Source organism: Neoarius graeffei, chromosome 13 (assembly GCF_027579695.1).
Source record: "Neoarius graeffei isolate fNeoGra1 chromosome 13, fNeoGra1.pri, whole genome shotgun sequence".
Taxonomy (NCBI): domain Eukaryota; kingdom Metazoa; phylum Chordata; class Actinopteri; order Siluriformes; family Ariidae; genus Neoarius; species Neoarius graeffei.
Window position 1 is genome coordinate 46,395,839 of NC_083581.1, and position 17,474 is coordinate 46,413,312.

The 17,474-nt window shown below is 41.3% G+C and overlaps 1 protein-coding gene across 3 annotated transcripts in view; it reads left to right on the forward strand.

The window, feature by feature from the left end:
* Nucleotides 1-17,226, forward strand: part of LOC132896793 (NACHT, LRR and PYD domains-containing protein 3-like) — a 45,921-nt gene extending 28,695 nt beyond the window's left edge. For 2 of the 3 annotated variants that reach the window (XM_060937865.1, XM_060937864.1), the window contains exons 7-10: nt 6,000-6,173; nt 6,688-6,861; nt 15,922-16,098; nt 16,252-17,226. In XM_060937865.1, coding sequence (XP_060793848.1) covers nt 6,000-6,173; nt 6,688-6,861; nt 15,922-16,098; nt 16,252-16,282 — 556 coding nt within the window. In that variant the 3' untranslated portion in view covers nt 16,283-17,226. Of the gene's footprint in view, nt 1-5,999; nt 6,174-6,687; nt 6,862-15,921; nt 16,103-16,251 lie in introns of those variants that run through there. The other variant, XM_060937866.1, reaches the window with a different exon arrangement.
* Nucleotides 17,227-17,474: the final 248 nt, after the last annotated feature.

Below are 17,474 nucleotides of genomic sequence, written 5' to 3' on the forward strand. Positions count from 1 at the left end.
ATAGAGAAACTTAGAACAGTGCAAGGATTTTCGATTCAAATAGACGAGACGACAGGCATTACCAATGATGCGCAGCTACTGACATTTGTGCGATACGAGGATAATGGTGCTATGTGTGAAGAATTTCTTTTTTGCAAACCACTTCCAGGGCGAACTACAGGTGCAGAGATATTTAAAGCCCTTGACGATTTTTTCAAAGACCACAATATTTTGTGGCAGAAGTGTGTGGCATTATGTAGCGATGGGGCCAGAGCGATGAGTGGTAGCCAGACTGGATTGCTTGGGCACATAAGAAAAGTAGCACGGGGAATACTTTGGACTCACTGCATGATTCATAGAGAGTCTCTGGCCTCCAAAAATCTCAGCGCAGAGCTCAGTGGTGTCTTTGATGATGTTGTTGACATGGTAAAACTGATTAAACGAAGTACGTTAAATACACGCCTGTTTGCATCCCGATGTCAAGACTTAGGAAGTGAACATAGCACCCTTCTTTGTCACTCCGAGGTCAGGTGGCTGTCTCGCGGCACAACCCTTGCCCGTGTGTTCGAGCTGCGCAAAGCTATTCATGATTTCTTATGCGAGAAGGACAGTGAACTGGCTTCTAAGTTTAACGACAGCCATTGGCTAACTAAGCTGGCATATCTCACAGACGTTTTTGCCGAGCTTAACAAGTTAAACAGCTCAATGCAAGGGAGAGACTCTAAAGTCCTGCAGCTCTACGAAAAGCTGGATGCATTCGTTAAAAAAATGTCGAGGTGGATAGAAAGAGTCGAAAGTGGCAACTTGGCTATGTTTCATTCAGTTGAGGAATATAATGAGAGCACAGACATTAAAGGCATAGTCTGTGAACATTTGAGGAATGCAGTGCTACAATTCCAGAAGTACTTCAAAGATTCAGATCAGTGGCGCTGTGACAGCAAGTGGATAATGCTCCCATTTAGTAATGATGCAGCATCAGGGTCAAGCTTAACAGCAACAGAAGGGGATCAGCTAATTGAAATGTCAACAGACTCTGTCAGAAAGCACCTGTTTGATACATAACCCCTTGTGAAGTTCTGGACCAGTTGTCAGGCAGAATTTCCAGAGCTTGCAACAAAAGCAGTAAGATGTCTTCTACCATTCCCAACCACATACCTCTGTGAGAGTGGTTTTTCAACACTTGCATACATAAAGAACAAGTACAGGGCAAGGCTGGCACCTGAAAATGACATGAGACTGGCACTTTCTACAACAATATCCCCCCAGATAGACAGACTGTGTGCAAATCATCATGCCCAGGTATCTCATTAGCAGGTAAGAAACCCCCCGCCACCCGCACGCACCCTCACGCACACACAGGGGGCCGCAGGCTACTGCTTAGTCTGAATCAGGGCCGATTTCTCAGAGACAACAAGGGAAGCCGAGCTTCCCCTAAAATTCTCTCCCCAAACTGCGGCGTCTACGATGTTGAATTCTCATTAAAACAATAACTTGCATAGCATAATATATGCCCAAGATTGTATTTATGTTCATAATTATCCTGTAACTTATTTGAGTGATGTCTGACGAACTTGCAGTTCGCTACAAGAATCACCTTTGCTGCCAGGCTGTAACCTTTCTTATTTCAATGGGCTCTATGGACTGGCAGCAGTGTTGCCAGATTGGGCGGTTTTAAGTGCATTTTGGCGGGTTTTGAACATATTTTGGGATAGAAAACGTCAGCAGTATCTGGCAACACTGACTGGCAGCCGGGTATCCTTTGCAGTCTACGAGACGGCTCTGAACAGCCAATTTCGGCTAGTTGTTATTGGTTAAAATCAACAAAATCGTCACTTCCAGGGAAGCTGGGCTTCTCTGGGACTAAACGAGACAGTGGGAGGGACAAGAACCCGGGCTGATAAAGGATTATTGGAGGTAGTGTTTGAAAGACATGAGGAGGGCGGTACTTCGGCGAGGAACACGGAAGTATGATCAGTCAGTCCCTAGCGGATGTCAAGAAAGTGTAGTCGTGTGCTAAAGTGCTGTCCGAATTTATTTTCATATAAACGGTTCTTCTCATTGATGTCTCTGTACATTACTCTGTAAATAAATGTAAATATTACTCGTTGTGCTCCGTTAACTTTCATCCATTCTATCAGTTTGATCATTCGTGAATTCACTCGTTTATTTCATTTATAGTTCAATCTGGTTGTAGGCTAGCTTGAGCCTTATTGGGATCTGCAGTGCTAGCTGCTAACAGAAATTGGTAAAGTCTCTGGAAAGCACAATCAGCTGGTATGACAGGGTCACAGACCATTTTCTGGAAAAGGAGCGGTGGGGAGAATTTGTGTATAAATAGTGTTCATGTTCATGAATCTGAAGTGTGTATATTGTTCAGTAATGTTAAGAGAATGGTGGGCTCTGTGTTATAGGTTATACCTGGGTATAATATTCAAGGTTCTGTGTGTTGCATAGCCTACCTGGTTATGAATTTCCAGACTGTGTTGCAGAAGATGTTCAAGGATGTGTTGCACAGCTGGGTGTTGTGTTAAAGACTCTGTGTTGCATATCAGGGTATGATGTTCAAGGTTCTTCGTTGACTAGCCAGTGATTTTTGGATGTTTGATATTTTTGATTAAGGATATGAGGCACTAGCCTGGCAAGCCAGACTATAACATGAAATGTACAAGCAAAAATACTTTCTGCCACTAGGTAGGGTTGTCTAGTTCACTATGCTAATGGGGCACACCTTTCTATGCTTTGATATCCGGCCTACAGGTTTTACGATGAATGTGTAAAATGGGCTTCCCCTGTTTTAAAAACCAGCAGCCGCCACTGGTCTGAATGGTGGTCCCTGGGGCAGAACCAGTTGAAAACCCCTGGTATATGCAATGATATTATACTTATTAAAATAATAATATTTTGTGTGATGGCGGCACGGTGGTGTAGTGGTTAGAGCTGTCGCCTCACAGCAAGAAGGTCCTGGGTTCGAGCCCCGGGGCCGGCGAGGGCCTTTCTTTTTTTTTTTTTTTTAAAGATATTTTTTTGGGCTTTTTGCACCTTTATTGGATAGGACAGTGTAGAGACAGGAAATGAGCGGGAGAGAGAGAGACGGGAAGGGATCGGGAAATGACCTCGGGCCGGAATCGAACCCGGGTCGCCCGCATTCATGGTATGGCGCCTTAACCACCTGAGCCACGACGCCCCCCGGCGAGGGCCTTTCTGTGTGGAGTTTGCATGTTCTCCCCGTGTCCGCGTGGGTTTCCTCCGGGTGCTCCGGTTTCCCCCACAGTCCAAAGACATGCAGGTTAGGTTAACTGGTGACTCTAAATTGACCGTAGGTGTGAGTGTGAATGGTTGTCTGTGTCTATGTGTCAGCCCTGTGATGACCTGGCGACTTGTCCAGGGTGTACCCCGCCTTTCGCCCGTAGTCAGCTGGGATAGGCTCCAGCTTGCCTGCGACCCTGTAGAAGGATAAAGCGGCTAGAGATAATGAGATGAGATGAGATTTTGTGTGATGAGGCAAGGCCTTAGGGAATGTCATGGTCAAAACCATACAAACAACAATGGATAAACAACTCTAAAAGGGATGTTTATTTTCACAATGCAGCATGAGAGAGAGAGAGAGAGAGGGGTGAGCAGCATTGTGGGTATATAGGTGAGGAGTTGTTTTCATGGTTAGAGCTTTTAGGCTCCATGAAGCTATAAAGGTTTAGCACCCCATTCAGCATCACTGATGTTTTAATTATGGTGTCAGCATTCTAGTGGACGTGATACTCACATGATAGGGCTGAATTCATACCACTCAAAGGTAGTCTGATTTGATGTCAGTACCCCGAATGATGCTGAACTTAAAGGGCCAAGACTTGTAGTGATGGTGATGCAGGAGTTCATGTCTTTTGTGCCATCCATCCTGTAAAGCTTTGGGGGAAAGGGTGTTGATGCCACATCTCTATGGATTTAATATAAATCATATATCTTCACTGTAACACTGTTCCCACGTTAAGCTCTGTGACTTTACCCTGGAATGTGAAATTTCTAGGTTCTACACACTGGATCTAAGGTCAGGGTCTTTTTTTGTCAAAGGTATGATAGGTATTGTATACCTTAATCAGTATATATGTCATGTGTTATTGTCAACGTTACCCTGACAGCATGGAATGCTTGAGTCCAGTCAGCACATTCACCTTTGTAATAGCACTTTTTTCTAGCTTATTTAAGTGATTATTAAAAGGACATTAATGGTCACTGTACATGTGGTCATTCTATTTTTATGTCCACAACAGAAATTAATAGGACATATTTTCTTATTATCAGAAATCGCAGATTTTGTAAATGCAGTAAACGAAATAAAGAGTCTATTTTTCTGAAACCCATGGTTATCGTTGATGGATAACATGTGTGATTTACTGAACAGTGCAAATGGAGCACATTCGAATCTGATCCAAAATCACGTCATAGACCATTTTTGTGCCAGCAGATAATGCCAATCCTTTCCACCGGCTACCTCCACAAATATATTTCAGACCTGTGGGAGACACTGGGGTGATATCTGATATCACATACTGCAATACTATACAGTATGTCAAATTTGTAAGCTATGTAAAAGGACTTTGTATACTATTCAGTACAGTAGTATGTGGTTTCAGATGTAGCCTGCTATATCTCCAGCAACATTAGCACCGATCACAAGAACAATGGCTGATTTTCCCACCCTGATTTCACGTCTATACTGAAGCCCTTGTTTTTCTTCTTCTTTGGATTAAACAGATGAGATGTTACAATAGCAGTGTTTTTTAAAAATGCCAGTCAAAAAGTTTTAGTTGGTCTTTTTGGTCATGATAATCCCACCCCCAGCCACCAACATAAGCAGTTCTTGGTTCTAGACCAGCAAACTGCTGGTGTTGCTCTTGAACTAGATTTCCTAGCTGCACTGGTTCTTTCACTGTCAAAACATGAGGAGCTGGCTCGAGATTAGACACTGGTTCTGAACTGGCCTTTGAACTGCCTTGGTGGAAAAGGGGTATCTGAGGGCCTTGTATCAGGTTGCTTCATGATGATCAGTATGGACAAATTACAAATGTGATATCAGATGGATTCAGCTGGGAGAAAGAAGTAAAGTTATCCTGGACATTGTCCTCCAACTCCACCACCTCTAGCTAAGGTGGAGAGGACAGAGGCTTGAGGTATTTTTAGGAGTCTGATATGATAAGTTTGCTAATCCTTTGGATGGCCTAGATAGTATGCTCAGTGAGTTATTTGGTCTAATCGTTCTTCTATGGACTAGGGGCCCTGCCAGGTTACCAGGACAGCACCATTGGCAGGTTCAGTAGGAACCCACCAATCATAGGCACTTTGAGCCAATGCTACCTCTTGCAGATATGCACTTATTTTATTTGTGGTGGCCATTCATTTCTACCTGACCAGACTCCTCATTAATTAACAATTATTTGCCGAATATTGGTGAATAATGACCAAGATGAAGTCGATATTCGATATTCACTCAGCCTGAGGTGGAAAATTGTTTTAGTATAAATACGCCAGTGATTATTAATTAATTAATTAATTAATATTTAAAACTGAATTTCAATCCCCAAAAGTGGCATGCAAATGTAATGCGCGCAGACTTGTGCCATTTATCTATGCTGAGTCACATAAAATACTTTGTTTTGAAATCGATAAAATAAATCGCAATTCCACCTTACCTTTGAATAGTTTTAGACCAAACTTTGTAGCCTCTTTAGTGCTTTTAGGAACAACATTTTCTTTCATAATTTTTAATTCTTCCTCACTTATGGTGACGAAGCGAGTGGCCGCCATTTTGCCAAGTCACTGGAGGTGATTATCAAGAAATAATCCGAATCTCTCGACCGATCAACGTGTGTGATTTCCTATAATCACCTCCGTATTTACCATATAGTAATGACTAATAACCCTTTTAAATATTTACAAAACTTCTATATAGTGTTTTATTCCAAATCTATTTGTTGCCATAACAGATGACTGAGGTTTACCAATATCTAAATATATTTCTCCTCTAGGCTGTTTGGGTGTAATCTCACAGAGGAGAGTTGTAAAGTTCTGTCCTCAGTTCTCAGCTCAAACTCCTCTAGTCTGAAAGAACTGGACCTGAGTAACAATGAACTGCAGGATTCAGGAGTGAAGCTGCTCTCTGCTGGACTGGAGACTCCACAATGTAAACTGGAGATACTGAGGTCAGATCATCAGTTTAGCTCATACACATGCATGCAGGAAAAATAACTGAGCATCTTACTCTCGAAACACTGAATAGCTCAGAGTGTGTCCGGGTGAGAAGGTGAGGACATTGCTTAAGTTTAAAGTTGCTTTTTGGTTGATTGGATTCTCCTGATGAAGGAATCAAGATAGAAGTGAGATTTTCTTGCCAAACAGATTTGAAAGTATAAAAAAAAAACCAGTATAGTCCTTCACAGCTTGATGTGTTTGCCAAGCTTATACAGTCATCACTCTTGATGATCAATTACTGTATCTCAGCTGGGGTTTTTTTTCTTTTCACATTTAAACTACAACCAGCTCATGATACCAATTAAAACACTTTTCCAGGTAGAACTAAAATGAGAGCAACATTATGATGTAGGAGTCGAGAAATCAAAACTTTGAGAAAATGTATACTTCATTATTAAATAAAATAATAATCTATGTGTGTGTTTGAGTTGCAAGTATTCAGATTGATCATCATATCTGTCCCAGGCTGTGTGAGTGTAATCTCACAGAGGAAAGCTGCACAGTTCTGTCCACAGTTCTCAGTTCAAACTCCTCCAGTCTGAGAGAACTGGACCTGAGTGTCAATAACCTGCAGGACTCAGGAGTGAAGCTGCTCTCTGCTGGACTGGGGAACCCACACTGTAAACTGGAGATACTGAGGTCAGATCATCACTTTATCACTTTATGTAGAATGAGACAATTAGAAAGCCCAGCAGAATGAGTCAATTTATACTAAATGGATTTTAAATAGAATTTTACAGATTTATTTACAATTTTCACTCGCTTTTTTTCTGGTTCCTGAACATTGTGTACTTGTTTTTTTTTTTGGGGGGGGGCTTTTTCCACCTTTATTGGATAGGACAGTGTAGAGACAGGAAATGAGCAGGAGAGAGAGAGACGGGGAGGGATCAGGAAATGACCTCGGGTCAGAATCGAACCCAGGTCCCCAGTATGGTGCCTTATCCACCTGAGCCACGGCGCCCCTACTTGGTTTTGACCATTGCCTGTGTTCCTGGTTTGTAAGTTCATCCCTGTCTTTGTTGACTCTGTCTGCCTGATCCCTGACCGCTATGGACTTTGCTGATGATTACAGGAAAAGCGCAAATAAAAGTCTGCACTTACATCCACGCCTCTCTCAGAAGTCCTCCTTGTTGAAGGAGTATTAAGCACAGACTAGACCACAATTAATTGCTTTTCCTTATCATTTGAAAATATGAGTTTAAAGGGGCAGTGTGTAAGAATTTTAGTTTAAAACATTTTTAAAAAACTAAAATTATCAACGGAATGTGAACAAATAACATTTTTGATATTATGTCAAATATTCATGAAAGGCAAATACATGCAAAAAAAAAGGCACAATACATGTCAGAGGCATGTATTGTATTGCAGAGATATCTACTGAAGTTAGCATGCTAACCCTGAGACAGGACGGACTATCCATCTTGTAATACCACTTTGTACCTCAAAGTGAGTCACTGTAGTGTCCAGTCTGCACTCAGCCTAAAATGAGAGGAGAATAAGAATGCCAGTAATGTCAGTGTACATGGAAGTCACTGCCGGTTACATACACATTAGCCTCCGAGATATCTTTTTACAGACTGCCAAAAACTAAGGAAAACAGAAGCAAATGAATTGCTGTAATTCGTAGAAACACCTGGAATCCAGGCCCTGACTGTGCATTTGTGGTTACCATTTTGTGTCAGTATGTTGTATTTTTGGAGAAGGGGAAAGAGAAAGAAAAGGGACTCTATCGGGATAAACTGAATCGCAATGCTAAGCAATGATATTTGGACAAACTCAACACAAAACAGCAGCCAAAGACTGGATTACAGACCCTCCAGTCACATACCTGGACATTGTAAATTATCTTCTTTTTGGATTGAGTGTATACGATACTTTACATGAGTTTAAAAGTTAGAAATCCCTAGAAGCTTATGAACAGTTTTGCAGTGGCTTGGGGAAAGATCTGCTAATTCACAAGCCAGCAACTGTGAGAGCACAGGTAAAGTGGCACTCCTCATTTTGACCCATTTGTTAAACCAAACAAAATACAAGACTTTCAAAAACATTCAGCTACGTGATTATTTTATTGAGTCATAAGCAGTGGGTTTGATCAGGTGCATTATTCAAAGATTTTTTTTATTGTCAATTCACTATATATCCAGGACATACAGGAGAATCGAAATGCCGTTTCTCTCTCACCTTACTTGTAAACACAGATAAAGATTACAAAAAAATTATATTAAGAAAAATGATATATATATATATATATATATATATATATATATATATATATATATAAATATTTACAAATATAGATTATATAGATAAAAATACACTCTAAAATCAAACAATGTACAAAATAGCAGTAGTGCAAATACAGTACAATATCTAACGGAGAAGGTGCTTAGAAGAGCAGCTTATGTGATGTATATGAACAGTAGTTCAAATGACCAATAGCAGCAGATACAGCAGTAATGCAAATATTTGTAGTGTGATGTGCAAACAGAGGAGATAGAATTTCTTGTGTGAATGAATGTGTTACAGACCAGGGGTAGGGGTAGTGGACAGAGTTCAGCATCCTGACAGCCTGGTAGATAAAGCTGTCCAGCAGTCTTGTGGAGCGGGCCCGGCGGTTCCGGTACCTTTTCCCTGAGGGCAGGAGGTTGAAGAGTGAGCGTGAAGGGTGGGAGGTGTCACCAGCGATGCTGATGACACCTTTTATGACTAAAAGTGGCTACATACCTGCCATATTACAAGCCGTAGTGGTCTCATCCACTACTGTGCGAGTTGCTGTGGCTGGTTTCTTGCTAAAAACTGAGCTAAGCAAGCTACAACGCAAAATATAGGCTGACAGCACACATGCGATTATAAGATAGCAGTGTTGTCTTGACTGGCTCTCGGAGTTTCAGCAACTGGGTCAAATTTTGTGTATTCTTGCTCTGCTGTTAGTTAGTAGTTGGCTTTTTTAACAACTGATGACTGCAAAGTTGCAATGTATGAACCCAGTAGTGGAGCAAATAAAAAACAGCTTGACACTATATTCAGTGAGTGATAATTCTATGAGAGTGGTGGTGGTGCATTTGAGGGGAAGGAGGAGGAGGGACTGTGCATTTCCTTGTTTCTTACAATGGGGTGGACACCCTAATTTTCTGGTGATATACTGTCCCCTATTTGTTTGAAATGTGAAGTATGAATTCACCAGGTGGACAATTCTTACACATTACCCCTTTAATCCTGGCACAAAGCCATAAAAAGGTCCCTGTCAGAGAAGGCCAAGGTTTCCTTCATGCTCTTGAGGCTTATTATGAGTGGATAGGGATGCTGATTGTTAAGAAAAACAAAAAGATTGCCTGATTGTAGTATGACTGGTAGACCATCTGAGTGCTAATTTTGAGCCTACACTAAAGCATGCCTACAAGCATAAAAACGGCCCCCACTTACCTGAAATCACTTATCACACTCTGCATTGCACCATGCTCCCTTCCAGCCACTAGTATAACTTAGGCAGGGGCAGATCCAGGAAAACGGGGGGGGAATCAACTGGGAATCAAGGCTGGGGGTCCAGGGGCCACCAGAGGCCCCTGAAAGCGCTACAGTTTTTAAATGCCCAGAGATGCATTTTGAGCTGTCAGAGATATGTTGCAAATTAAATCTCTTAAAGAAAATTACCATATCAAAAATATGTTTTAGGGGGCGTCGTGGCTCGGGTGGATGGGGCGCCGTGCCATGGGTCCGGGGACCCGGGTTTGGTTCCGGCCCGGGGTCGTTTCCCGGTCCCTCCCTGTCTCTCTCTCCCGCTCGTTTCCTGTCTCTGCACTGTCCTATCCAATGGAGGTGAAAAAAGCCCAAAAAATATCTTTAAAAAAAAAAAATGTTTTAAAAGTAGGAACTTTCAAAACCATTTTATTAGTCACATGACACACTACAGTGTAGTACACTGACCACAAAACAGCTTACTTGTATCAAGAAATTATTACTATTTTAGCAACAGCAATCTGAGCTAATGCTCAGGACATTCAATGTACAGTGAATATACCCAGGTAAACTGAGGGAATGTAAGTGGCCACTTAAGACAGAGTTTAACACTGAGATACAGTAACTATAAACAAAGACTGCAAGAGTTGCATGCCTATAATACAAAGTCAGTAACTGCAATCTGAGTTCCTGCGTCTAATAGACTGAGATAACGATACAATGATTCTGTGAGTTGCATGTGAACAAATCGTATAATAAGTTTTAGTTCTCGAGACTCAGGTGATTTTAAGCAGATTTTCTTCAGAGCCGTTGCAAAAATCAACGTCTCTCTCTCACAGACCTATCCAGCTGTTGTTGTAAAACTCAAACTGAGGCTCACCCCCAAAACGGCACGTGTACCATGTACATACACAGGGTATAGTAAGCACAGGGATACCCTATTAATGAATATGAGTGGTAGCTGGACAGCCAACACGTGTGTGTACGCAGTAAGCCTGCTGCAGCATCTTATCAATTTGGCTTGTGAACATGCGTGTTAACGATACCATAAACATAAAAGGATGGCACACACCCTTTACATGTAGTCTACAGTGCAGTCCAGGAATACAACTATGTTATTACAGTGTGGGAAATAAGGAATTTTAAGCAGAGTGTCACAGGACAGACAAGTCTGAAATGTTGTCTGTCCATCCAAACTTCAGCCTGTCCGAATGATGGGCCAAACGCCCAGAACAATCCAGCTGGGGGTGCATCCCTAAGGTGGGCCCCGGAAGCTGAACGGCTTTAGATGCCTGGAGATGGCTTCTCAGCTATTTCCAGGTACATTTTTGTGATCTTCAAAGGCCAAATTACACTAGACATTAGTTGCTAATTACACTACAAATTGAATATAATTTACAAGAAAATGTCAGAAGATTCAAGAAAAAACATGCTTAAAATTGTACCCAAGAAAACAGTAGCACATACAGGTCAGTTCCATGTCTAGAAAAAAGTAGGGGGGGGAAGGCTGTTCCAGTTAGTTACAACTTACTGGTACTCATACACAGGTACTAACAACACTTATGAAACATTATGTCAACAATGGCTATATTCATACTATATTTATAATAAATTTATAAATTAACAATACGACTATTCTTACATAATGGGGTTAAAATTTTGAGTACGAGATTCCAAGTAACTTTGTAACAAAATGATTTTAAAATGGCTCAAAACTAGACAAGGTAATATCATTTGGCATTCAGGCCCTGTCCACACGGCAACGGATTCAGGTGACTCCGATACAATTGCTTATCGTTTAGGCCTGGCGTCCACACGGCACCGGTGTTTTGGGTGCCCAAAACGCAATCTTTTTGAGAACGGGTTCCAGAGTGGAAAGATCTGGCAACGTTGCCGTTGTGAAGTCGTCTGGATGAGTAGAACGGATTTGTTTACGATGACGTCACAACCACATGACTGTCAGTGCTTCACGCCGGGTAGAAGTGTAACGAACTCGATGCGAGTTGTCAACAAATCCTATAACTTGGTTCATGAAACGCGCTTACAAAATATTTTCACTGTGAATATTTATTGTGTAATGGTGCAAAGTGAGAGAGAGATAGAGACTCTGCCCTTAGGGCAGAGTCAATCCCGCCAGCAAAAATAGGGAAAAAAAGGAGCGATCTCACCTCTTCAGATATTGGTTTAAGTCCTACAATACATTCCTCAAAAAGGGCGTAGAAGAGCAAATTAATCCATCAACGTGTAGCATTCAATTTATTCCGGACCATTAAAGACGCCGCCTTCCGCGTAGAATCATACGTCATCCTTGCCGCCATATTGGATAGGTCAAAGCGGAGAATAAAGATTCATGTGCTGCGTTTAACTGTACCAACAGGTTTACCGTCCAAACGAGATCACATGGGATTACCTTTCACAGGTGAGAAACAACAAATTAATCCATCAACGTGTAGCATTCAATTTATTCCGGACCATTAAAGACGCCGTCTTCCGCGTAGAATCATACGTCATCCTCGCTGCCATATTGGATAGGTCAAAGCGGAGAATAAAGATTAGCTGCGTTTAACTGTACCAACAGGTTTGCCGTCCAAACGAGATCACATGGGATTACCTTTCACAGGTGAGACTGGAAAAATACTTTTCATTGTATTTGGTCATTATAATGTAATTTTACGAACAGATTTTCCTGACTTTGTGGCTAATATGAAGTCTCGCGCATAATAGTTTATGCGCATGCGTCCTTACTTCTTCTATTGTTCTGGTGTCTCCAAAGGGACCGTCTTACAGCACCCCTAGAGGTGTGGCATGTGTATTGCATCGTTTTCAGCAAGCGTTGCGTTGCCATATGGACCTGATATTTTACTGATCGTTGCCCATTTGGACGCGATATATTTTTAAATAACATCTCGTTGCCGTTGACGTGTGGATGTAGCCTCAGACTAAAATCTGCTGGACTAGAACTTAGAAAATAGAAGAAAACACCATGAAAGAGAAACCAATCGAAACAGAAAGAGTGAAAGTGATTATCATGCCGTTACCATGGGAATAGTCTTTTATGACTGAGTAAGTGGGCGCTCAGCACTCCGACTCAGGTGTGACTGAGGTGACAAGTTTTATGTTTCAACTAATTTAGGTAATTTTAAAAATATAACATTATTTGGCGGGTGGCATGGTGGTGTAGTGGTTAGCACTGTTACCTCACAGCAAGAAGGTTCTGGGTTCGAGCCCAGCGGCCGACAAGGGCCTTTCTGTGTGGAGTTTGCATGTTCTCCCCGTGTCTGTGTGGGTTTCCTCTGGGTACTCCGGTTTCCCCCACAGTCCAAAGACATGCAGGTTAGGCTAATTGGTAGCTCTAAATTGACTGTAGGTGTGAATGTGAATGGTTGTGTGTCTCTATGTGTCAGCCCTGCGATGACCTGGCGATTTGTCCAGGGTGTACCCCGCCTCTCGCCCATAGTCAGCTGGGATAGGCTCCAGCTTGCCTGCGACCCTGCACAGGATAAGCAGCTACAGATAATGGATGGATGGATATTATTTGGCAGTGGGCACATAGGAAAGTATAAAGTTTCTGTCATGCTTGTATGATAAATACTCGCAAAGATATTTATCTAAATCCATGACCTACTCATTCTAAACCTGCCGAGCTTTGCCAGGGAAGCTCTCGACCCCAGAGGGTTAAACTATGATGGAAAAAACACTTTGTCAAGGTCCAAAATCTGTAGTAGTCTATTTTCTTTGAACATTAGCGGTGTACCTACCCAGCTGAGAATAGCGTCGTGTGGTGTCAGGCCAGAATGCACTCCTACTCGCTGATGAAAGGCGACTTGTCATTCATCGAGAGCATCCGCTATCAGCCAATCACAGGCCGTGTTATGACGTAATGTATTTGCCCAGTGTAACATTTGGAAGAAAATTAGAAGTAGATTCGACCCATATCTTTACAATTTTTCATGGGCCATCTGGTTTGATGCTTTTGAAATACAGACGGACAAATGTGAAAATTACCAGTTAATGTCCGCCAGTCCGGCCTTATTTCCCACACTGTTATTATGTCGATGCACAAAGTTCCCATGACCTGTTAAGATCCAATAGGACTCGCCCAGCTTGCTTTTCACTGCATTTGTGTCATGAGCGAAAAAACCTACTATAAAGCTAGGACCTACTATTAAATATAAATGTATACTATAAACTCTTCAGCTCAATCCCACATAATGATTTTATTTTTTTAAAAAACTTATAATTTAAATAAAAAATGGCAGGCATATCTCGGTATGTGCAATACTAACTTTTTTTTGTTTTTTTGGGGGGAGGGGGGCAGGTGCCCCCCAATCCGCACTAGTTAGGTCAACTCATCATCTCTCATGGTACAAGAAAGACTTACATCAAGACTTCCCCTTGGAGAACAGCTGGGTCACTGTGAATACTGGATAAGCCAAGACTAAATCCTGGCTTTAAAAAACATTGTGTCCTACTCCATTTTCTTGCTGTACTAATTCTTATACTAACCCCTCTCTTGTGATGTTCTTATAGCATGGAAAATTTGTGCTAGCATGATTTTTAAAGAGTATCTATAAAGCACTTTTGTAAGTTGTGTTCTGGTTAATGTACAACCCTGATTCCAAAAAAGTTGGGACAAAGTACAAATTGTAAATAAAAACGGAATGCAATGATGTGGAAGTTTCAAAATTCCATATTTTATTCAGAATAAAACATAGATGACATGTCAAATGTTTAAACTGAAAAAATATATAATTTAAAGAGAAAAATTAGGTGATTTTAAATTTCATGACAACAACACATCTCAAAAAAGTTGGGACAAGGCCTTGTTTCCCACTGTGAGACATCCCCTTTTCTCTTTACAACAGTCTGTAAACGTCTGGGGACTGAGGAGACAAGTTGCTCAAGTTTAGGGATAGGAATGTTAACCCATTCTTGTCTAATGTAGGATTCTAGTTGCTCAACTGTCTTAGGTCTTTTTTGTCGTATCTTCTGTTTTATGATACGCCAAATGTTTTCTATGGGTGAAAGATCTGGACTGCAGGCTGGCCAGTTCAGTACCCGGACCCTTCTTCTACACAGCTATGATGCTGTAATTGATGCAGTATGTGGTTTGGCATTGTCATGTTGGAAAATGCAAGGTCTTCCCTGAAAGAGACGTCGTCTGGAGGGGAGCATATGTTGCTCTAGAACCTGGATATACCTTTCAGCATTGATGGTGTCTTTCCAGATGTGTAAGCTGCCCATGCCACATGCACTAATGCAACCCCATACCATCAGAGATGCAGGCTTCTGAACTGAGTGCTGATAACAACTTGGGTCGTCCTTCTCCTCTTTAGTCCGAATGACACGGCGTCCCTGATTTCCATAAAGAACTTCAAATTTTGATTCATCTGACCACAGAACAGTTTTCCACTTTGCCACAGTCCATTTTAAATGAGCCTTGGCCCAGAGAAGACGTCTGCACTTCTGGATCATGTTTAGATACGACTTCTTTGAACTATAGAGTTTTAGCTGGCAACAGTGGATGGCACGGTGAATTGTGTTCACAGATAATGTTCTCTGGAAATATTCCTGAGCCCATTTTGTGATTTCCAATACAGAAGCATGCCTGTATGTGATGCAGTGCCGTCTAAGGGCCCGAAGATCACGGGCACCCAGTATGGTTTTCCGGCCTTGACCCTTACGCACAGAGATTCTTCCAGATTCTCTGAATCTTTTGATGATATTATGCACTGTAGATGATGATATGTTCAAACTCTTTGCAATTTTACACTGTCGAACTCCTTTCTGATATTGCTCCACTATTTGTCGGCGCAGAATTAGGGGGCTTGGTGAGCCTCTTCCCATCTTTACTTCTGAGAGCCGCTGCCACTCCAAGATGCTCTTTTTATGTTATGTTACAAGATGTTAATGACCTATTGCCAATTGACCTAATGAGTTGCAATTTGGTCCTCCAGCTGTTCCTTTTTTGTACCTTTAACTTTTCCAGCCTCTTATTGCCCCGTCCCAACTTTTTTGAGATGTGTTGCTGTCATGAAATTTCAAATGAGCCAATATTTGGCATGAAATTTCAAAATGTCTCACTTTCGACATTTGATATGTTGTCTATGTTCTATTGTGAATACAAGATCAGTTTTTGAGATTTGTAAATTATTGCATTGTTTTTATTTACAATTTGTACTTTGTCCCAACTTTTTTGGAATCGGGGTTGTAAAAGTAAGGTGGGATTTTTTTTTTCTGTAGGTTATATCAGTGCGCTATTACAGGTGATGGTTGTGCTGCTCTAGCTTCAGCTCTGAAAACAAACTCCTCATCACGCCTGAGAGAACTGAATGTGAGCAGAAATAATCTAGGAGAATCAGGAGTGAAAATGTTGTCTGATCTGCTGAAGGTTCCCCACTGTAAACTGGAGACACTACAGTGAGTAACTGATTTACTGTCTGAAGGTGTGTGTGTGTGTGTGTGTGAGAGAGAGAGAGAGATTTTAAGAGGTAGAAATCCTGAATCTTAACACGTCTTTTACTGTTTGAGATATTCAGACCTGATCAGTCTGTTGTATTCTGTGTCTTACAGGATGGACATAATCACATACAGATGTGTATGAGGAGAGGATGTGGTGCAATATTTTTAATTCGTTATTTTTATAAATTTTTTTAATTTATTTTATTATTCAGTTAATATCTGTCCACTGAATATTAATATTTCAAATCATGGTAAAAGATTAATTTACAGTTTGATTTAGTTGGTTCAGTAATTCTAATATCAGGGATGCAAAATCATCTGGCAGGCAGCACAGTGGTGTAGTGCTTAGCACTGTTGCCTCACAGCAAGAAGGTTCTGGGTTCAAGCCCAGTGGCCGACGAGGGCCTTTCTGTGTGGAGTTTGCATGTTCTCCCCGTGTCTGTGTGGGTTTCCTCCGGGTACTCCGGTTTCCCCCACAGTCCAAAGGCATGCAGGTTAGACTAATTGGTGGCTCTAAATTGACCGTAGGTGTGAATGTGAATGGTTGTTTGTCTCCATATGTCAGCCTTGCGATGACCTGGTGACTTGTCCAGGGTGTACCTCGCCTCTTGCCCATAGTCAACTGGGATAGGCTCCAGCTTGCCCGAGACCCTGCACAGGATAAATGGCTACGGATAATGGATGGATGGAAAATCATCTGGAATGAAAAAGGTGACAAAGATGCGAATCCCCTGAGGGCCTGGAGCATGCTGCCTGGGAAGATTGATTGATTTAAAATACAGTATCTGCTTTAAAACGTGGATTTGCAGTCAATTTTTGCATTACGGATAGAGAGGGAAAAAACGCACCCTACAATTAATGTAATCTTACTGTTACAAAAGTAATGTAAGGGTGCACTTTGATAACAGGCATGAGCATTTCAAAATACTTCCAACAAAAATCATGTTTCTGATAGTACTGAATGTCATAATGTTTATATTGTTCTGATAATTAACATTGACTCTATAGGAAATCTAGTGTACATTGTTTTACTGATGTGAGGAGAGAGAGAGAGAGATGAGAAGAAATAAAAACAACGAGTTAATGCTTGTTAAGTTTAAAATATTTTAACATATGTATATGTTTTCAATAAAAATTGTATAAAACAAAGTTGTGATTTATCAAACGTGTATCTCTTGGAAATTAGTTTACCTATTTAAGATAATATGAGGTGACGTGGAAATGATATTACAAAAGGTCAGGATTGTTCATTTACACACAAATTCATCTTCTCAGGATTTATAGATGAGACCTGTTGTGAATTGTGTTGTGATGGTTTGTCATTTTTAAAATGT